Genomic DNA, 22,798 nt, shown 5'->3' with positions numbered 1-22,798 from the left:
TTTTTCCAGTAATAGGGACATATAAAAATGGATTATATGCAAAATAGTGATAATGGTACCAATGACATCAAGAAGTAATTAAGTCATTGTTCAGGTGGTACCTTCAAAAAAAATCTTAGTAGTTTCAATGATTTTTCCTGCTTTAAAAGTTCTATACATTTTAAGACTAATTTTCTTTTTACTCTTTTTTTTCCTGTAGATTAACTTATCCATGTTCAAACAATAAATTCAATGAAATTTTTTAGCATCTACCATGTTAACAGGCATATTTTCAGTTTAAACCCAAGGATCAAGTGCATTATTATTACATGGTACATTTTATGACTCAGCCTTATTTCCCCTCCATGATAACAATACTATTTTGTGCTCAGTGCATGAGTTGACTTAACAAGACTAGGTGGATGATGGGTAGTGGATGGCAGTATAACAACACATGGAGCAGGCTGCTTTTTGCTGGTCACGTCCAAACCAGAGGAGCACTGGGCTGTTACTAAATTTCACTCACACTCTAAATTCAGAATTCACATATTGTTTACCCTATCCCCCCGCAATCTGCTCTCACATACCTACTTTTTGGAGAATAGCATTAAGAGTTCCAACCAGTAAAGTGATGAACATAGACCCTAATTTCCTTTAATGACCAATTCACCCCCAAAATGGTTCATGCAAACAATTTTAAAAGGAGACAGCAACACTATTCAATACCACTTTTATTACTATATTTAAATGTGAAGGACTGCCGGCCTCTGTTCATCTGCCTTCTTGGCTGCAGGGGAAACAAGTGGCCTTGCCTGTGGAACTAACCGCAGTGGTGACTAAGCTGTCCAGATTCAATGGACCCAATGACACAAAGTTCATGTCATCTGTACCTTAAGGCTTGTGACAGTTGTCTCAACCCTCTCCTCAAATGATTTGAAAGTAGGAGAATTCCTAAAATAACAACAAAAAAAAGAGAGATCAGCTCCGAAGACCTGGCTGTCTCAGTAACCATGCTGTGGGGCTTTGTGCTCTTATTTGTAAACGTCATCTCTGCATCAGTGCTGCCAGTTTGCCACCTGCTCCAACCATGTCGTGAAACATATTTCACTTCTGCTACGTTAGATCCAGAAACCATAACCTGAACCTGACAGGGAATTCTGCTAAGTACCATAGTGAGATACTCAATTGTAGAATAAATAGTCACTGTAGGATAAATAATAATAAACTTGGCAGTGATGTAACTGTAGTCATTCTCTAGGGCGCTGTAAATCATTTCCAGTGAGTGAAGGAGAGAGAGCTTAGCCTTTCATTTACTAATTAACTGTTTCTAGCACAACGCTCCTTTTCCCACCTCCAGTTTTTTGGAAACGATGGAAAGTCTACCTGAAGAATATCATGTTTGAGCTTCTCCACTTGGAATTTTTAAAGTTATTTGGTTCAGTGAATGTGAGAAGAGAAAGAAATAGCTCAAGGGGGAAAAAAAAAAGATTCACACTTTTTTCCTTTTCCATGCCTTAAAAGTAACCATATTGTCAATTTCCATAAAGTGGTCTTTCTGAAAGTCAATGTTCTCATTATTTCAAGTTGAAATATACCCATTACTTGTCTAATGCTTGATCAAAACAGTGTTATGATATGAGCACATGTTATTTTTCCTCCCAGAGGGGCTATAACTTTGTTCTCTTACCAGACACTCTGCAGTCTATTGACATTTTATGTGTGACTCATTCATTGTGTTAAATAATCTATATACCATCTTGTTGCTTTAAGCAGTAGATACTCCTCCATTTGGTGCTTTTTTGTTTCCTGTACTGGAATTGGCCACATGACATTATGATTTAATGACATGATTACCATTAAAAGTGATATCACCAAGTTCAACAAAAGAAACAGGAACTGAAGTAAAAATGTATCTTAAATCTTGTATCCAGTTCATCTGTCAGCAACAATGGCCACCATTTTCAGGTCAAATAATTCAACTGAATGTTACTATATTTGATATGCCACTTGTTAGTCTCTCTTGAGTGCAGAAGAAATAAAAATGAGGGGAACAGCCTGGAGAATTGTCATAAGGGAGAATGGCTGTAAAATATGAGCCTCATTATATGTTGTGGGGTGAAGCATGGTTCTAATATTTTCAAGAGGAAGTATGTTTTTGAATCAATTTGGCTTTGTGAGGGATTGCCTCCTCAGACTGACACTCCAGATGGTGAGAAATGCATTCGCATTCAAGCTGTATGAATTAACAATTATGATTTCAGAGGGCCCAAGTATGGCATCATGCCTTGTATATGCTTCAAACATGAGTCAAATTCCTATGAGGAATCCTATAACACACCTCTGTTTCACGATGAAATACTACAATTGAACTTATAATTGAATGAATCAAAAGGATGCACTTATTGGCACCTTGCTTCCATTGCAGGTTTTATTTGGCCAAGCCTGCACACATGACTGCCTGACATCCTCAAGTGACCACATCCTCAGGACTACAATGGGCAGACAGTTCAGCCTAAGGGTTCATAGGTACATGTTAGAAGAGTAAAATCATTTTTTTAAGTTAATTTTAGGCAAGCTCATGAGAATTGCACTTGAAGACCCATAAGCCAATAGACAACTGATTCCTGTTCACAGACCAAAACCATGTCAATTTTTGGCAAGCCTTCCTTGGACACCCACCCTTAAAAGCTTACAGGTATAGGAGCTCAGAGCCACAGGCTACACTACTCCATTTGAGTGTTCTTATGCACGGAGAGCAAGTCATCCAAAGATGGACCAAACAAGCTTGAATGTGTGCTTCTGTTTACCACCAAATTAGGGAAATGAAATACTGTGGTTAAATTTCCAAAGTAACCAATAACCCCAGAGTAGAAGTCACATCATCAGACATAATAAAGCAGACATTCCTCTAAATTACACTAAATTGCATGCTGGAGAACAGGGAGAAACCATTTACTCAGATTTAATCATGTCATATACAACTACAAACTTTTAGCACTGCCAATGACACTGGAAAGCATCTGTCTTCAGTGGTCTCAGACTATGCAGAGTAACAGAACCCCTCTGTAACATACTCATACCACACTAGGTAATAGCAAGGAAGCAGAAGGGGCACAGTTCTAACTGAAGTGGGGGAGGGCCCAGGGGCTGACCTTTCCCCTACCTCCATAGCAACCCAAGACAAACACAGCGAGAAGAGCAGGTAGGTCATCTGCTTCCAGCCTCTTATTTTAAATCTGATGAAATGGGTATCACTGAAGTGATTTTTACCAAGGCCGCAAAGTTCGTTCTTTGCAGAGCTGGGCTACAACCCGCATCTTCTGATTCCCAATCTAACACTCATTCCTCTATCCTTGATTACTATTCATGTGATTTTATCTGATTGTTATCACTAAGCTATGCAAACTTGAATGGGGAATGTCTTTCTCGGAAGTTTTTATCCAGCCAGTAATTTTAATGACATTTCTTTGTTCATTAGGCACCTCACCTTAATATCGACCTTTAAAAAATCCTAATGATATCCTTTCTAGAACTATAACCCCCTTAGTCTCCTATTCTTTCTTTGAAACTTTCTCCCAGGCTTGCACTTAATTCTACTGAAATAAGAAATATATTTCCACTTTTGTAAGTATGCTTGGAATGTTCCAGGCCTTATGTTACTGCTTTACACAGGTTACTTTGTTCACATCTCATGTCAAACATATGGAATAGGTCTTCTATCTCCTAATATAGGGACAAGAGCATGGAGATTAAGACAGATTTAAGAAACCTGTCTCAGGTCCCATGAGCCGGGAGAGCTGGGATTTAAGTCAGTGTGTCTGGTCAAAGGCCCAAACGCATTACACCATATTCTGTAGAATTGTCAGCCTTTTCTCCCGAAGGCCATCAGAAAACAGATTAAGGCTGGTCACGGCACTTCCTTTCATATAAAAGGGGAAAAAACAAAGTTAAGTATCAAGAAAGTAACGCTTCATACACAATCTGCATTAACGTTATGTAAAATTGACACACATTACCTCATAGCAGGCATACTTATGGAATGGCGAATGGAGTAGCTTCAGGGCAAAAGCAGATTAAAGGAAAAAAGAAAGAAAAAAGAAGACAGCACAATGTTAGTACATGAGAAACTCCCCATTCAGAGTTCTAAAACAGCAGTGTCAACTGTCTGAAGTCTTCCCTGCTCAGCCCACCAAGATGACACTTGTTTTCATTGGGTAGGTTGGGCCACAGTCACTTCCAAGCATATAAAGGAAGAGTAGATGGTCCACATGGGTACATATTATTTTGCTTCTTGAAGGTTTCCCGTAGGCCAGGAAATCTGATGAGAATGTCTGACCTGCACAGCATGACCCACAGGTCAGCCAGGTCAGCCCAGTAGCTTGGCCATCCTCTCCAGTCCAACTCCTTCTGTCTTCCCTTCTGTTCAGTAGGACAGGCAGGGCAGCACCCAGGCAGGTAAAAGCTTATCATTCTACTGCAGAGAAACTTTCCAGAGGTATGTATGCAGTTCACATATGATATTCAAGGAAATATGGCAGGCAAACACAGTTCACACACTCCACCATGGCAGCAGGGACTTCTGCATCCATTCTAGTACATCTGTACTAGTACATCTAGTAACATCTCTGAGAATTGTAAGAGCTTCAGCCTTCTCACCCTGTCAATCTCACCCTTGCCTAGCAGTATCCCCTGAGGTCACTGGTATGGGCAGCACTTTATTAAAACTGGGGAAGGAGAGGACAAAGAAATGCGGGTCATACTTACGGCAGACCCTAGACAGTCACCTTAGAAACTACAGACAAAGCATTTCCTCAGAAAATACATTAAAAAACGGTTTCTAAAAGAAGTCTGTCGGCATTATCAGGCTATTCATCTCTTTAAATACAGTTTACCTAGGGAAAAATTTCAAAAAAAAAATGTATATAGTGAAGATTCCAGCTAAAAGAAGGCTTAATTCAGAGGACTGGGGCTCTGGGGCTGACAACTGTGTATTTCCTCACAGACGTGCTCTTCCGAAAACCTTTCTTATTTTCAACCTCAGAAGGTACAGGAAGTTGAAGGTGAATCCTCCGTATGAGCAACAGTTACAAGACATTCAGAAAAACATGACAATCTAGAGAAAATAATTTTCTGCTCTCCACTTTACTTTCTAAACATTTCATGAAAATACACGACTCTCCGTTTCCACTTTCTTTTTCCCTTCTTTCAGTTCTAAGAAACTGTTTATATGGGGACGAATGATGCAGAAAAAGGGATTCCAAAGGGATTGCTCAGCAAGTGAAATGGGAATAAATGATTCAGAAATGAAGCAAATATGTGCTTAAATAAAATCAAATGCATTAGGCGCCCTCTACTCTCAGGAAAAGAGTTCTAGTTTTTTGGCGGGGGCACCCCCACAGTGTGAAAGCAGCAGAGGGCTCTGGGAAGGAAGGGAGCGGCCAGGGGGCCGGCAGGGCCCGTGGGCAGCGCTTACCCGATGGAGTGAGATCTGCAGCCCAGGCAGCACAGGAAAGAAGAGCAGGTGCACAGTTAGCGTATCAGGATGCAAAGCCATGACCACACTGCCCACTGTTCCCTTTTACAAGCGCCCCGAATCAAGGATGAGGTGACTCCACTCATGACTTTTTCTGAGTGTACTGACTTTTTAATGTGTGGTAACAATCACTTTACCAACCTGCTGTAAGTTGTGCATCTAACTACTATTCTCTTGGATAGAGAGAGTATTGGACTCTCAAATAAAATTATATGCCTCTCCAAAGATTTCCATTTCCACTACATCATCACATGCAATTTGAACAAATTCACCGAGAAGTTTCCAAGATGATGTCATTATTGGTACAAAATGATCCCAACAGCGTGCAGTTCTTCATGCTTTCATAAATGTGACCCATTTTAACCTCACAGGAGACATTTCAGTTAGGCAGCTTTTAACAGTGTTATTTTAAAAATGGAGAAGGAGACAGAGCAATGCTGTGCCCGAGCAAAGGGGACTTCACTTAATGACGATCCAGAGAAATGGCGATCTTAGCTTGGGAAATACTACTTATTTTTATAAGACAAATTAAATCTTAACAACGCTTTTCATTCTAGGCTTTCAAAGGCCCAAATTCTAGACTTTCAAAGCCTGTAAGTATTGGAATTATTTTATAGAAAAACTGAAAGGTATTGAATTTTATTGATTCAAACAAGTTCAGAAATTTGTCCCCAGAATGCACAAAAGAATATTATAATGTAACTACAAAAATATAGAATATAATACGTTTTAAGCCAAAAAGGGGTTCAAAGTAAAATGTCTGTAATAAAATTTTTAAATTTCCCCATTTTATTTTAAAATAGGCAAATTAATTTGAATAAAAACTTACTAAATTTTCCTCACATAAGAATATTTATTATATTAAACTTAAGCAATTTTCATATATGACATATATATTCCTTGTTCCAGCATAATTTAAAACCAAAAATTCTTTGTAAAACTTGTTGCTTTCACAGGGATTATCTTCATTTATATGCAAATATCATAAGATGTTATAGTTTGAGGAAAATATAGTTCTGAATTTTACAAACTCTACAAAATATTACAGGACCATGTGTAAGTCTCTAGTAACATAGGCTACACTTCCCAATATTTTTAGCCAGTTTATGAATGAAAGTGTTGTATCCTCTCTATATATATATATATATTGCAGTAATTAATGAAAAGTTTGGAACTCTTGGGAAATGGGTTATCCATTAGGCTAAAACAATACCACATTGATACAAAAGGAAAAGAAGTTAGCACAACCTTGATATTATATCCAATTAGTGTATAAACATGAATATGTCAACATATTACATATGTGAAACACAGTCTTCATTGTTTTCCACTTAGAAAAATGAGGAGTCTTTATGGAATACAGTGCATTCTCGCTAACGGACTTTCCCTAATTTCTATCACGTGCAGCCAGCCACCTTGTAACTCAGTCACTTAGGAAAGATAAAAGCTAGCATTTATTGAGTATTTAATACATGGCAGGCTCTTTTCTGCTACTTTTATATCAACTAGATGCTTGTTGTTACTTTTATTCCTATTTTGTAACTGAGAACACCCAGGTGAGCTAGTACATCTGGCCTCCTCATAACCTGACCACCTGAAGTAGAATCACCTGGGAGCTGGTTACAAATGCAGATTCCTAAATTCCACCCAGGACCTACAGAGGCACAATCTCAGAGAGGAGGAATCTGGAAATACATATTTTAAACAAGTTTCAGAGGTGTTTTTCAAGTCCCTAAAGTTGGAGAAACAGCATGCTAGCATTACACTGAGCTCCCAGTGTTCGAGTGAAAGGTTTCAACTAAGTATATGGAGAACAAAATATATTTTATTGGATATAATAAGTAATAGGGTATTTCTTATTTAAAGGAATTATTTAATTAATTTAGATAAATGTTTTAGTGCCATTAAAATGACTGCAAACTTTATTTGTAATAAAATTAGGGTTCAATAATAATCCAGAAGGTACCTATTTGTCACATGTGGCCTCTGAAGAATTTCAATTGCTTTTCATTATTGCATTATTAGTAAATATGAAGATAAAACAAGTTACTCAGATTCATGTACACTTAACTCTAGTCTCATGAATGCCAAGTTGTTAAGATGGTGCATGATTGGGCACAATCCAGCAATTTAAAGTCAAAAAATAACTTGTAATGCACAGATTTTTTTAAAGAAGGAATTTAAAATAGCCTTGAAATGTTTTTTAAAAATGAATTTGATTTCTAGAGAGAAAAGTAAAATTGGTCTATGAAGAAAAATCTAAGTATATCAGCCAAATTCAAAATAAACTACAATAGGTATTTAAATAAGCAAAAAAATATGACAATAATGGCTCTGTATTAGAAAACTTCCTACAATGAAATATAAAAATAAAAATCATCAATATTGCATTGTTTTGCTAGTACCTATAGTGAGGACATTTGGTTCTTAGTTCAAAATTATGATGTTCACCCTAGTTTTACATAATAGTGAATACTGAAAATAACCAATATGTGCAAGAGACCTTGTTTAAAATTTTGTTACAGCTATATGCTAGAAAATATTAAAGTCACTAAAAATGAACATGTAATAAACATTTATAAACATATTCACAATATATTGCCTAAGTAAAGAAAAAAAATTACCAGGAGTATATACCATATGGTACCTTTTGGGAATAGAAGAATAAATATGTATCTATTTAGCATAGAAAAAACATACTAAATGGATGTATACTAAAATATAACCTAGTTTATCAAAGCATATTTCACTGAATGCGTATTTTAATATATTGTTTAAATTACAATGATTAAAATTCAGTTATATATTGCATTCTTTTGAAATCTTCCTTCATTACTAGTGATAAAAGGCACTGTTTATCTATTCTTACTCAGTTGGGTCCTAGTGGAAAGGACATCATTGGACCCAGGCCTACCAAGCTGACTTTTAGGCAGCAAACGTCCAAATATAAAAATTTGTCTCAGTCACCCATCACTACCAACCACATAAAATGTAACCCAGTAAAAACCTCCAACATGTTAGGAAGACGAGCTGATAGATAACGCTCCCCTTCTCCCAGAAAGCCAAGGGCTTTCTGGTGTGAGCACAGTTCCCAGGGTTCTTGCCCACAGTACCTCATGTCCCCAAACTTCCTGCTGATGGCCGTCCCAACGTTGCTGAAAGCTGCAGTTGCCTTCTGCCCAGCGTGACTCAGAGTTTCATGTGTTTTCTTGTAGCTAGAGGTAAAAAGGAACAATTGTAATGCAGTTTACATATCATGATTGCCCATAGAACATTCACTGTTCTTCTCTCTTTGAAAATTCCTAAGTGTATTTAGGAAAAAAAAAAAAGACCTACAGAAGTAATTGCTTCTATTCATTGTTTGGGGATGACTGGTTGGTGGCCACTCATCAGAGGGAAAGTTAGACCATTACATCTGAATTCAGGAAAAATGTATATATACAAGTACAGATTTGAGTGTGCAGATTGGGTTTTTAATCACATATAGTGGAACTGCTCTAAAAGTAAAGAGCTATTCTTAAATAAGTGTATTAACTCTACCAAGAGACACTGGCAATGAAAGCTCTATAGCCATTAAAGGTGTAGGTCTGGGGAGAGGAAATCCAGGGGCAAAATACCTCTAAAACCGAAATCAGTCAAAGGGAGAAATAAAGTTAATATTCGTTTACAGCTTACAAACTGTCCTCCGGGTCCTTCTCTAGTTCCTGCTCCAGCAGAAGCAAAACCGACACTCCCCTCACCTCTCAGGTACACAGATAAGCCCTCTGTTGCCCAGTTGATATGGAGATGGATTTCTCTCCACCCCTGAGGAATGATGCAAATGCACTGAAGCCACTTCTTTCCACCTCCAAATGCCTATTGATATGCAGATGTGCTAAAGCCAGGCAAGATATTCTGGAAATACTACAATTTTACCCATAAAAGGTAACACAGAAATTCTAGAATGTGTACTTCAAAGGGAAATTTAAGATTATTACTGCCAATGTGGGTAAAATTAACCAGAAAAAGGCAAAATATAACTAGTATTTAACTTATTTTTCTAATGCTTACTCCTGGGAATGAGAAGGGCACAAAATCTTAAGATAATATAATGACTTATTTCAAAACAGTTTTAGGAACTTCAATATCCATTCATAAGCTTATGTCTCTCCACTAGACTGATTCCTTGAAGACCAGGAAGCCATTCATCTTTGTGTCCCCTGTGTCTGGCAAAGGGTTCTGGGAGAAACTCAATAAACACTAGATGAATGAATGTATGATCAAAGACAATGCTCTTCTGTGGCTCTGAACTAGGAGAAGTGGCAGTAAGAACAGAGAAAAGCGGTGAATTACAGAGACGGACAGGTCAGACTTGACAGGAGGTTATAAATGACAGATAGATAAACACAGAAAGACTGGCCTAAGGTTTTAAGCATGGTCATGGAAAGGATGGCAGTGTATTCATAGAGCTGAGAAATTGCTAAGACTTATTTAACTAAGTGGGAAACAAAAGGCACCTAACTTAAGGGAATAAAAAGAAATCAGCAAAATTTTTGCTCAGCATTTCGTAACATATGTAAGTCAAGTCATATATGGTACACCTTAAGTGCTCTATGTCATTTTCAAAACTGAAAACAAAAGTTTCATATAGTTTTTTTTTAAACATAAAGTAATTCTTACAATGTACATATCATCATCTTTCAATATATGCTGCTCCCAGGTTAAGTTTCCCCAAGGCTACCTGTTTAGCCTAGAATACTTGCATGTATGTGGTATCTCTGAGGAGACTTTATATCATCTGAAATCAGTTGTGTAGGAACTTCCCATATCCCTTCATCGCTTCCATCTCTCACAAGTCATCTAGTCCTAAATATACACCCAGACTCAAAAGACATGCTTTAAAACATGCCCCTTGGTCTTCCTTGGTGCTGAAATCACTTTATCAATATGGAATTCTATTCTGTTCTTTTTGTTAGCAGGAAGGAGTGAGTCTATAATATTGTCAGCACCATATGTTATTTATTTACACACTGCCTGCTTTTCAGGAAATGTAAAAATTATATAGTGTTTAGGTCATAAAACCAAACCAAATACTCATTTACTAAACAGACATTTCCTATATGGAAAGACCAAGGGGAGTGAATGCCAAACATTTATCTGGACACTAGGAGATAATTTGTGTCTCTGGAGAGAGTTGTGTGGGTAGGACGTGTAGGGAGGCCCCAGATGGCTCTCGGTCAAGCAGGAAATGAGAAGCAAGAAGGTGGATGGCAAACGGCAGGAACAGCTTTTATGGTGTTTGCCTCCTGTCATTTTCCTTGATGGCACAAGAATATCAGCCTATTCAAATTATAATTTTATTTTTACATTTTGCTACATGATTTTAGTTTTTAATCATGGGCAAAAGACAGTTTGATCATGTGAAACCACGGAATTTTAGTTTACACATGAAATAAAATATTAACACCAAACTTGTTACCAGTGATAAGGTAGTTACAGTAAAATATCAGTCATTATTACAAAATTTTACTGAGGATGATCTTGAAAGGGCCTGTGCTGAAAATTCTTCAGAAGAAACTTGCTATAAAACGGTCCTAAAGGAACGCACTGAATGCTTGCATTGATGAGGCTTAGAAAGTCTTTAAAAGAAAGATTTAAAGGCAGTGGCTTTAGCCTTAAAAAGAAAAGGATTTATTTACAAATAAATAAAGGAAAAAGTGGACTTCCTAATCTAGTATTATATTTTTAGGATGTCAACAAAGTTTTCACAAAGTAGGAATGGGGCTGTGAAGTCAGACCTATGAAAAATACCTCTAAAACATGGAATCTGTACACAATGGAATAGAAGGAAACAGTACAAAGTACAGATGAAACATGTTCTTGCACTATGGACTGGAATTTAGGGCTCTTTCTACTCACATTACAATTCTGAAAAATACCAAGGAAAACCTTTCTCTACACATAAGTTCCTCATGCATATTGGTAAGGAAACAGAGTAACCCAGTAAAAACACAAAATAGAAGACTTAGTATCTTCTTTGTTCCCTCTACTCCTTTCACACTCCATACCCAATTCATCAAGAGACCTGTTGGTTCAACCTTCAAAATAGACCTAGAATAACTTGCATGTATGTGGTATCATACATTCTCAGCACCTCCATGCATTCTACCTTGGTTCAATCCACCATCATCATTTAACCCGGCTACATGAACAGTCTCCAAACTAGTCCCCCAACCTCTACCCTTCTCTCTCTACAGTCCCTTCTCAACAGGGCAGCCCGAGTGATCAATTAAAACATGGAGTCAGAGCATCCCACTCCTGTGTCACACCCCTGCACGGCTCCTCACTGCCCTTGGAGTAAAAGTCAAAGTCCACGCGACAGGCCTTAGGATGATCCCACACAAGCTGGTTCACTAACCCCTCTCTCATCCCCTCTTCCTACTTGCCCACGCTGCTACAGCCACTCCGACCTCCTCAACTATTGCTGAAAACTGTGCCTCCTCAACTGTGCCAGGCCCCATACTGCAACAAGACCTCTGCCTTGAGGTTCTGCTCCGTGATCCTATCTCATTTGGCAGTAAAAGGGTTTTGTTGTAAATGCTCCACGTTGAAGAATTAAAAAGACCTAAGCCTGCATCCTTAGAAAGACTGTAAAAGCCACCCTTCCCTGACCAGTCAGGGCTGAGGACTCAGGGGCTTTTGGCCAATGGCTGTCAATAGAATAGGGCTAGGCTCTGGGGGGAAGGGAAAGGGTAGAAATGGGAATCGAGGAATGAGGAGGGAGGCAAGTCCATTGGCACCAACCCGCACTGACTCTGTAAGGCTTGAGAGGTGACAAAGGAAAAGTAAAGAAATATTTCACAATTTCTGTGGCCTCTGTGTGACCAGGAGCTGGGTACTAGTTAGAAAATCCCTTCTTGTGTTGGTCGTGCATTTCTTCAGCCACTTCTTACAATCAGAACAAATATTTGATTTTCTGTGAACTGTTCCATGTAGTTTATGTATTTGAGAATGCTTTGATTTTGAGAAGAGGTAACTTGTGAGCACTTTCTGTATTCAATGGTTTAATTTAAAAATAGCTAGAGACTTAGGGAGCAGTAAGTGTTAGCTACATTGTATTTTAAACACACTTCTATATCAAAATGTGTGGTGGGTGTATACAGACATCTGACTACTTTAATGATGTATTAGTGACATTTATGTCCTCACTGTGAAAAGCGCGACTCTATATCTATGTGAAACTTTGAAGTTAAAATTCAACCACATGGATAGTTCAAAGGAGAGCTAAAGAGAGATTTTTAGGACCAACTCTTTATTTCTGAGAATTACATAATGTTAAATCTGAAAGACACTAGAACTTAGTTCCTTCAAATGACAGATGATTGAGCTAAGGCTCAGAAGAGTTGTGGCTCTTTAAAGCCAGGACCAGCGTGCCTACCTTCTATCAGAGTATCTTGCTGCCCAGGAAAAAATAGACATTTGAGGATGAGTTCAGTCAACTGGCTATAGCACCAGTGATCATGGAAAGAAGTAACAGTATTGTATTTCAAGAATTCTAAGATGCACATTCTTACCCATATTTTTACACCTCTTCCCTAAGTTAGCCACCATATTTCTTGAAAGAAATGAATAGTCATTGCATATATACATTATATAGAGACCAATAACTGAAGGAAAGAGATTTCGAGGGGGTAGGCAATGAGAGAGGGTTATACATGAGGAGGTGACTGCCCAGAAAAAAGTAACCAGGGACCCCATGAGCCGGGTCAGGCCACAATAGCCTCTAAGGATGTTGGAGTATTTGCATTTTACTCCCTTTAACAATAAAGGAGTTATTGTTGCCATGGAATTTTGTACAGTATCTGTACTAAAATACTTAGAACTGTTTTCAACCTTATATAAAATTATCTTCAACAATATCCAAATAATGAACAACTTAAATACCAATCTTCTGAATGACTTGACAACCTTATAATTTAAATGGAAATGGTACTTAGCATTTTAGAATACTAGTATCTCTTACTTTCAGTTAAATAAGTTATACAACTGATGACCTACATAATTTATAAAATAGGAGACTAATGCATTTTCCTGAAATAGAAGTCAAAAGTCAAGATATCCTCAGGCTGTTGTCCATCAGGAGGCATGAAAATTAGGAGTACATATGCTTCAAGAAGTCTGTGTTACGTGCATCTCCTCAGTGTTCCTCACAACCCCCTTGGTACAGCTTTTTGCAAACATTTCTCCTGTGTTGCAATTAGTTTTCACATCTGTTCTGTGACCCGCCTGAACTTCCTTAAGGCAAGGTTCACATCTTGTTCACCATCATTGTATCCCCAGTACCTGAATGAACCAGAGCAAGAGCCCCATGAGGACAGAGGAAGATAACAGAGTCCAGTTTGATTCTGAGACTTCAGCAAAGTCAGGACTCTCCAGTGTGACATTTCTAACTCTAGAGGGGCGTGATGGAGGCCCTTAGGTGCACGGAAGGAAATCCATCCTTGTGTGCTCTAAAGCGATCCCAGCAAATGGCAGCTTCGTCAGGACCTGCACTTCCCACCAAGGCCAACACCGGTCCAGTGCTGAAGAACCTTCTTTGTCAAAGGAGTAACCGTGACAGCAAACAGCAGTTCACATTGACTGAATACTTTATATGCATTTACTCACTGAAGACTACTTACTGGGAAAAGTTTTTGTTTTGAAAAAAAGAACTTCCTATTTTTCACTGCAAGTCAACAGGAAAATAGGTTTTACTTCTCAGAGATTCAGTTTGGCTGGAATGGATACTTTTTTTTTTTTCAGCTTCAATGAGGAATAATTGACAAATAAAATTGTAAGATATTTTAAGTGAACATCATGCTGATTTGATATATGTATAGTATACACTGTGAAAGGATTCTTCCCATCTAGTTAATTAACACATCCATCACCTCACAGATTTATGTGCATATATATATATTTGGTGAGAACACTGATGTTCCTCTTTCTTGGCAAATTTTAATTATACAATACAGTGTCATCAACTGTTGTCACCATATTTTATGTTAGATCTTCAGGCTTTATTCATCTTATAACTGAAAATTTGCACTTTACCAACCACTCCTTATTTCTCCCAACCCCCAGCCCCCAGCAACCACCCTTCTACTCTCTGTATACAAGAGTTTGACTTTTTCTTAGAACCCACATGTAAGTGATACAACACAGTATCTGTCCTTCTCTGTCTGATTTTTTTCACTTAGAGTAATGCCCTCAAGGTCCATCCATATTGCCACAGAGATGTCCTTTCTCATAGCTGAATAATATTCCATCATATATACATATATATTACATATATACTATATATGCACATGCAACATATATATATATACACACACACACATATATATATGTAATGTGATATGCATATATCACATCTTCTTTAAGGAATGGGCATCATTCAGTAGCCAGGGCAGGTTAGCTGTTTGGCTGTCATACTGACAAGTAGTGAGAGGTAAGGGTCTCTGCAAGGCAAATAAAATGCATTCTGTAGATTTTTCATGCTTTTCCTCTTGCTATCATGTATTACTAATTTGAAAATCAAGAGGAGAAAGCATGTCATCTTCTAAAATATTTTGAATTAAAGCATCTTTCCATACAAATAGAAGAAAAAATTAAAAACTTCAACAGTCTTTTTTGCAAGAAGATATTTTATGGCACAAATATACATTCTATTATGGTATTTAAAAGAGATTATTACTTTAATGGTTGCATATGCAGCATTTCACGAAAAAGTACAAAAAATATTTAGGCTTATTTTCTTCTGCAGTTTCTCTGCACATGTTATCAAGACAGAATTACAACTAAATCTAGAAAAGCAGCAGCTATTACCTGCCTTGTATGATAGGATGAAAGCAGGAAGATTAAGAAGAATGGGCAACTGTGGGGAAGAATGGCTGTGTCATCTTTTTAAATTAGGTCTTTAATTTTATGGACATTTCCGAACTCAGCAGTGTTACAACAGGATTCTCATACGAAGAGATAATAATCACTACTGATTATAATGGTCTGGAAGTCATATAAGCACAAAATCAAAGAGTAAATAAATCATAAACTAAACTTCCATTTTCAAGCACTGTGCATTTTTTTAAGTGCTGAATGTTAGAGTTTTACTCCTCTTTACGTAAGATGAAGTTACTAAACTTTCTAAAAATGGTTTAAATTCCTTTCCAAAAGCTTTCTCCACTTGTAGACCTACCATGTGGTATGTGACACAACTCAGGGAGGGTTATTAGTAGGAGAGTTTCACGGGTTAGCAAAGGTCGAACACTCACTAAAATGAACCTCATCGGTTTGAATGGCCCATCCCAATGCTGCATTTCTGAATTCCTGCTCCTTTTATCTACAGAAGAAATTCAGTGTCTCCTCCAGTGTGACCCCTACCCCAAAGCCACCTACCTGCCCTGTGACTCCTCTTTGAAGCAGCAGAGAACAACAACAAAAAGAGAGAGAGGGAGGGAAGGAAGGAGGGAGGGAAGGAAGGAAGGAAGGAAGGAAGGAAGGAAGGAAGGAAGGAGGGAGGGAGGGAAGAAAGGATGGAGGGAGGAAAGGACGGAGGGAGGGAGGGAGGGAGGGAGAGGAAAAGAGTGAGACAGAAAAAAGAAAAAGAAGGATGGGGGAGTTTTTTATGTGTGTTTTTAGATTCTCTCAAATCAAGGCACATTAAAAACTATGACATGAAAATGGCAACAACAAGTTCCATACACAGATGATCTCTCGACCTGCTACTGTATAGTTATCTTTCTGTACAGGAGATAATTTAGTCTGCTATGTAATTATTCCTACTCTTCTGGTCCTATTCCAGTTGGAATCCTACCACAGATGAAAATATGCCAAGAACTTTCATTAACATATCATAGACTTTCTTTTCATTATAAATCAAGCTAAATAGGTCATGATTACTTAATCAGTATGCAAAGTATTGCCTTTGGGAATCACCTGCAGTCCTTTTGCAGTGAAAATTCTTTTTGGTGCTTTGGAATTTAATTCTACCCAACCTACCCCTACCCCAGCTCATCATTTCCTCACATCAAAATTTCCATCAGATGAGGTGTACATGGTGTCCTAGAAGGGGTAACATGGATGTGAACAGCAGAGATTTAATTAATTCAGAGGAAAAATCGGTTCTGTTATCACCCCCGCCACCACCACTACCACCAGCATGTGATAATTTTCCCTTCCCTCAGCCGCCAAGAAAAAAAGGGTGGGAGAAAGGTGCTCTCCTGAAATTATGTTGCTGATAGACTACACCTCCCTCCTAAGAAAGGAGTTGATTCTTCTTCACAGAGGAAGTGTTCACATCATTCCTAAAGCAGTTAGGAGTCCAGGCTCATCTGTGTTTACTAAATAATCTTCGAGGACATCTCATCTAGCCCTGTAGCTTTCAATGACATTAGTAAGCAGATGACTCCCAAAGGTCCATCTTTATCCATCCCTGATTTCTCCTCCGAGTTGCCCTCATAATAGATAAACTTGTTTCTTCTCTACTGGGTATTTAAGTAGACAAGCCAAAACAGAATTCTTGGATCTCTCCACCAGACCTGATTCCTAGGACACCAAACAGGCATACAAAGTTCCAGATGCTGTTCTGCATGCTTTATGAATATTAACTTACTGAATTCTCACTACCTAGGGGATAGGTACTGATAGGATCTCATTTCACGGATGCAGGGAATCAAATCAACCTAGATTTCAACCAAAGCACTTGGAGATCACAGCTTAACCTGGCTTAAACACAATGCTATACCCACATTCCCATAAACAGTGCCAATATTCACTCAGCAGCCCAAGTGAAAGACGAGTCACATTCTATCCATTTCCCTCATCCCCCACCCCCAAAGCACCAGGGGGTCCCATTGGTTCGACCTCCAAATCCTGTCCCCTCTGTCCATGACTCTCCCTATCATCACCCACCTGGACTACTGTGATGGTCTCATAAATGATTTTCCAGTTTCCACCACTGTCTCTTCTCCACAATCTATATCACACAATGTACTCAGAGTGAATTACAGCAGGTCAATTCCTCAAATGGCATACAAAGTCCTTGGAATAAAATTCCCGGTCCTCCCTGATAGAATCCGGACCTGAGTACCAACTTTCGAATAAGCCCACCCACCATCACAGAGAGACCTAGGTGTCATCTTACTGAGGCTACAAGCCTTCTCCAGAGGACATGTCAGCAAGCCACAAGCTCACCTTTCCCCTGATCCCTCCCCCCAAACAGCCCACTGAAAAACCAAGCCATAAAAAGCCTCTTGACCTGTTAGAGACTCTTTCTCCTTTGTTCTGCTGGCCAGGACAGAGGGGTCCCTCTCAGGTTTAGCGATAAACCTGCTTGGATTGTTGAGTTCACATCCCCTCTTTTTATCTATCCCCCCTTTTTTCTTTCATTTGGTGCTGAAACCCAAGAGCAGGAGCCGAGAGCAGGGGCTCTTTTGCAGCCTAGGAAGCAGTGGGCAGCGACAGCTCGTCCTGGGCTAATGCCTGGATTCTGAGAGCCTCTTGTGTCTCGTCCCGTTTCCCTTCCCTCCCTCATCCAACACCCCCTCGTGAACTCCAGTCCAGGGGCCATCTTGCCAGGCCTCAATCTACACATCCACCACCGGCTGCAATTCCCAGGAGGGTAAGATTTTGCCCTCTCATTGGCTTTCTCTTGGTGCCGAGAGTCCCCTTTTCTGTTCTCCAGCTGAGAACCCCATTAGGGGACCCCTGCACTCTGACTGGGGGGACGCTTCCTTTTGGTGTGCAGAGAAATCCAGTTCCGGGAGCCTCTGGTTGGGAAAACAATTGCAGGGGGAGGTCCTGCCAGCCTGATCCCCAAACCCCAGCCACCCTTTCTCAACTTCCCACAATGGGCAATTCTCCCTCAAAAACATGGGGAGACACCCCCTCAGCAATCTCCTAGGTAATCTTTCCCAATTGGGATTAAAAGGAGACATTAAACAAACAAACAAAAAAACTGGTCTTTTACTCTACTTCCATGTGGCCTCAATAATAATGGGTCACTCTGGCCAGCTCAGGGCAATTTCTATTTCCAAATTCTCCGAGATCTTAGTAACTTCCTCCAGACGACTGACAAATGGTCAGAGGTTCCCTAAATCCAAGCCTTCACCCTCCCTGAGCAATCTTCCTTTGTTTGCCACTTAACTCTGACCCCCTCACTGAGAGCCCACCTCTCCGACCTAGCCCGCAGCCTGCAGGAGAAACATAGCCTAGGACCAAAACCTTTCTCAGCACAGCAGGGTTTTTTTTTTTCTCTTCTTTTTTTCTCACAGCTGCCAGCCTCAGCCCAGGCAACTGGAGATGATAGTTCCTAACTAGTTTAGTAGTCTCCCCAGGGACCTACCTATTGTCCCCAGACAAGGCTCCCAGATTTCCGGTAGGCTTGCCTGGCCAAAACACTCTTTATGCCTTTTGCATACTCTACACCTTTTGCTGACTCTAAGAGCTCAGGTGAGAGCCGAACAAAAACCCTCTAAAGTTCTTGCTGAACAAAAACACCCTACCCTTACCCTGACAACATCGTGCCTATACCCGCCCTTCCCTCCTCTGTTACCCTCCACCTTATCTTCCTCCTCCCCCACCAGCAGCCCCAGCAAAGTCCAAATCCCTCCCCACTGTCGGCTCCCCACAGCACCCCTCCCCCCCCCTCCTCTCTGAGATCTGCCAGCAAGTGCGCCTCTTCTAACCCAATCCCCACCTCAGCCTCAAACATGCTCTCGCACTCTCCTTCCCACCCAATACCTCCCCAGACTACTTCTCGCCCTATCCTACCCCTCTGTGAGGTAGCATGCACTGAAAGGCCCATTTGTGTACATGTCTCTTTTCAATTAATGATCTGGAGCGTATTAAACAAAAGATGGGTCCTTCTCAGAAAACCCTGATAAATTCAACTATGAATTACCCAGGGGCAGATGAAAACCCAGCCCTCTTTATAAACTGCCTTTCAGAGGCCCTGATCAAATTCACAAACACCAGCACTAACTCCCCTGAGGGCCTTATTCTCCTACACCTACACTTCATTTCCCAGTCTCACCCAGATATTCGTAAAAAGCTCCAAAAATTAGAAAATGGGCCCCAAACATCCCAGAAAGAGCTTGTAGGCCTTGCCTTTAGTTTTCAACAACTGGGATGGGGAATAAAAAACTCAGAAAGAAAAACAAGCTAAAGCCAAATATCAGATTCTGGCCTCCCTAGTTCAACCTCCCGCTGACAAGCCTGCAAAAGGTTCCATCCCACACTGACAACCCTAGCAACTGTTTCTGCTGTGGCAGTCAGGGCCACCTGGCAAGAGCTTGCCCTAATCCCAGGCCTCCTACAAAGCTCTGTCTGAACTACAGACAGTGGGGTCACTGGAAAATTGATTGCCCTCTAGGCAAGTCAGCTCCTCCCTTGAGTTCTCTCCCCTCCAGGTGACGGGAAACGTCTAGAGAGGACCTAGCGGTCCTCACTGGTCTTGTCTTCGGCAACCGAATGAGAGGGCCTGGATCCCAAGGCCCCTTCCACGACGACACCAGCGGATCCCAGAGTAACGGTGGTGGCAGGAAGTCAGGTTCCTTTCCTGATCGACACGGGAGCCAACCTCTCTGTGCTTACTGAATACTCAGGACCTTTGCTCCCTTCCTCTTTCTCAGTTGTTGGAATGAAAGGCTTAATAGAAACACCAGCCTAAACTCCTCCTTTATATTGTTCCACTTCTTTGGCCAAGCACTACAGAAGGACCTCCTATGTCTCGAACTCACCCCTAGCTGCCTGCTCCAGTATATGACGACGACCTCTTGCTTTGCAGCACCTCAAAAAATGATTTCATATCCCACACTATCTCCCTCCTTAGATTCCTGGGGGACGAGGGATACTGTGTCTCAGAACACAATGCTCAGCTGGTACAGCAGAAAGTCACTTACCTTGGTCTCGACCTCACCCCTACTAGCTGCATACCCACCTTCCAAAAATAAGCTATTAATCATCTATCTTTCCCCAGCACAAAGCAAGATCTTCATTCCTTTCCATAGTTTCTTAGCTACCTTCTCACTCACTGCAAAACCCCTTTATGAGGCCTCCTATGGGAATCCCCAAGAAAGAGTCCCAGAGACAGACTTAATTCCTGCTTTTTTCTAGGATGTTAAGCCAGCACTCCTCAAGGCACCTGCTTTGACTCTACCTAACCCTAACAAATCTTTCTTTCCTTAACCAGCAAAAAGGGATAAGCATTAGGGCTACTTGCACAATCAGCTGGGGACTCCCTCCACCCTGTTGCCTACTTGTCCAAACAACTCGACCTTGTGATAAAACGCTGGCCTCTCTGTTTATATGTCCTAGCATCAGGCTACACTCCTTACCTCTGAAGCCCCAAAACTGACCTCCACCAGCCCCTACAGGTACACTCCTCATACAACCTCTCAAACCTTCTCAGCCACTGGGCTCTAACCCTTCTCTCCCCAGCCCAGTCTAAGTCATACAGTCTCAGCTTCAACAACCCTCGGTTATCTTCTACCCCTCCTGGCCCCACTCGCCTTTATCACCCTCCTTCTTTTCCTCCCCTGCTTAAGTAACCTATTCCGAAGATTTTTACAGGATCAAATGGTAGCCATCTCCCAAGCAACTAATAAAGAACACCTCCAAATAGCTTTTCTGCTTCAAAATATCAGAAGATCACCTTCATCACCCTCTCTCACCAGGAAATAGACAAGAAAAGAACAGCAACCTGTCTTCCTATACCCTTTCAGAGCCAGGAATGACAGAATCCAGACCTGAGTACCACCTTTCGAATAAGCTCACCCACCATCACAGAGATACCTAGGTGTGTCATCTTACCTACGCTACAAGCATTCTCCAAGCATTCTCCAGAGGACACGTCAGCAAGCCACAAGCCCACCTTTCCTCTGACCCCTCCCCTCAAAGAGCCCACCAAAAACCCTGACCATAAAAAGCCCTTGGTCTGTTAGAGACCCCTTTCCTTTGTTCTGCTGGCCAGGACAGAGGAATCCCTGTCAGGTTTAGTAATAAACCTGCTTGGACTGTTGAGTTTGCATCCCCTCTTTTTCTTTCACTCCACATTGCCCGAGGGTCCCCGAGCCTCTGATCCCGTTTCCTCACTACATTCCAGACACAGCAGTTATTTGGGGCTCCTGAAACCTGCAGAACTAGTTCTTGCCTCAGGGTCTTTGAAGCAACATGTTTTTTCAAAGTGAAAGCTCCCACTTAGTCATTATAAGACTGGATCTTTCTGGTCATCCAAGTGTCAGCTCAAAGTAACCTCCCAGGACAGGATTTCCCTGACTGGGAGCCAATCAAAGCAGCTTCTGTCCTCTCCTCCAAGTCACTCTCTGGCACATTACCTCGTGCTACTCTCACCACAGCACCTCTTGACCCTCATCTGTATATTTGGTTACTTTTTCTTGCTCTTTTCTCTTTCAACACTCATAGTAGGAACTCTGTCCGTGTTGTTGAACCCTACATCCTAAGGACTTAGATTAGCCCTTTGTAAAAATGCCTAATAGCAGATGCTCACTAAGACCTGGGTAAATAAACTGCCACAACCTCTTAAATGGCTTTCTATTGCCTATGGATAAAGAATAACTCAAGTAACAATGCCACAAAGCCCTGTGCAACGTGACCCCTGTCACTTCTCCCTGCTACCTCCACAATATTAATGCATGCCTCCTTCCCTGGGGAGAAGATCCTTCCCCAGGCTGTGCCTCTAGGAGGCAGCTCCCGGCTCTCCTGTCTTGATTAAAATTCAACTCTGCTTACCATTTATTACCTTGGGAAACCTTCCCTGAAAACCCAGGCAAGGCTCAGTCTCCTGCTTTACATCCCCACAAACTTTGTATTTTCCTTCGTATCAATTTTCACACTTAATTTAACTGGCTACTTGTAATAATTTGTAAAATAAACAAAAAGAACACTGTTTTCCTGACTAGGCTTTAAACTGCATAACACTGAAATATAAGTCTGTTCTATTCACTCAACAGAAAGCCTGATGCTAAGTGTACTGCTTGACTATAAAACTAATTTGTTTTCAAACATGGGGAAACCAGAAACTTCATATTCTCTCATGTGCAAAAAGGCTACAGGTCTCCCTTGACCTTGCCTGCTCTAACTCCTAGTCCCAGGATGACTAAGAATATCTCCCCTCACTTCCCCACCTCCCACCCTAACCCCGGCAGACCTAGGGCAGACTTGCCCCCTCTAGCCAGGCAGTCCCTGCTCCTCTTTGCCTCCAGAAAAGCCAGGACTGGCCTGCCCTCCATTTGGTTAGCCTATTCTTGC

The 22,798-nt window shown here is 40.6% G+C and overlaps 1 protein-coding gene across 4 annotated transcripts in view; it reads right to left on the bottom strand.

The window, feature by feature from the left end:
• Positions 1–22,798, bottom strand: part of TPD52L1 (TPD52 like 1) — an 87,677-nt gene that overhangs the window by 3,498 nt on the left and 61,381 nt on the right. For 2 of the 4 annotated variants that reach the window (XM_073219552.1, XM_073219551.1), the window contains exons 4-7: positions 8,626–8,727; positions 5,453–5,467; positions 3,996–4,034; positions 870–930 (exon numbers count right to left, since the gene is read on the bottom strand). In XM_073219552.1, the coding sequence (XP_073075653.1) occupies positions 870–930; positions 3,996–4,034; positions 5,453–5,467; positions 8,626–8,727 (217 nt within the window). The remainder of the gene's footprint in view (positions 1–869; positions 931–3,995; positions 4,035–5,452; positions 5,468–8,625; positions 8,728–22,798) is intronic. The other 2 variants (XM_073219553.1, XM_073219554.1) reach the window with 2 other exon arrangements.

This window comes from Manis javanica, chromosome 13 (genome assembly GCF_040802235.1).
Source record: "Manis javanica isolate MJ-LG chromosome 13, MJ_LKY, whole genome shotgun sequence".
Taxonomy (NCBI): domain Eukaryota; kingdom Metazoa; phylum Chordata; class Mammalia; order Pholidota; family Manidae; genus Manis; species Manis javanica.
Note: the sequence above shows the minus strand (reverse complement) of the source record. Positions and strands in the feature narration are given on the sequence as shown.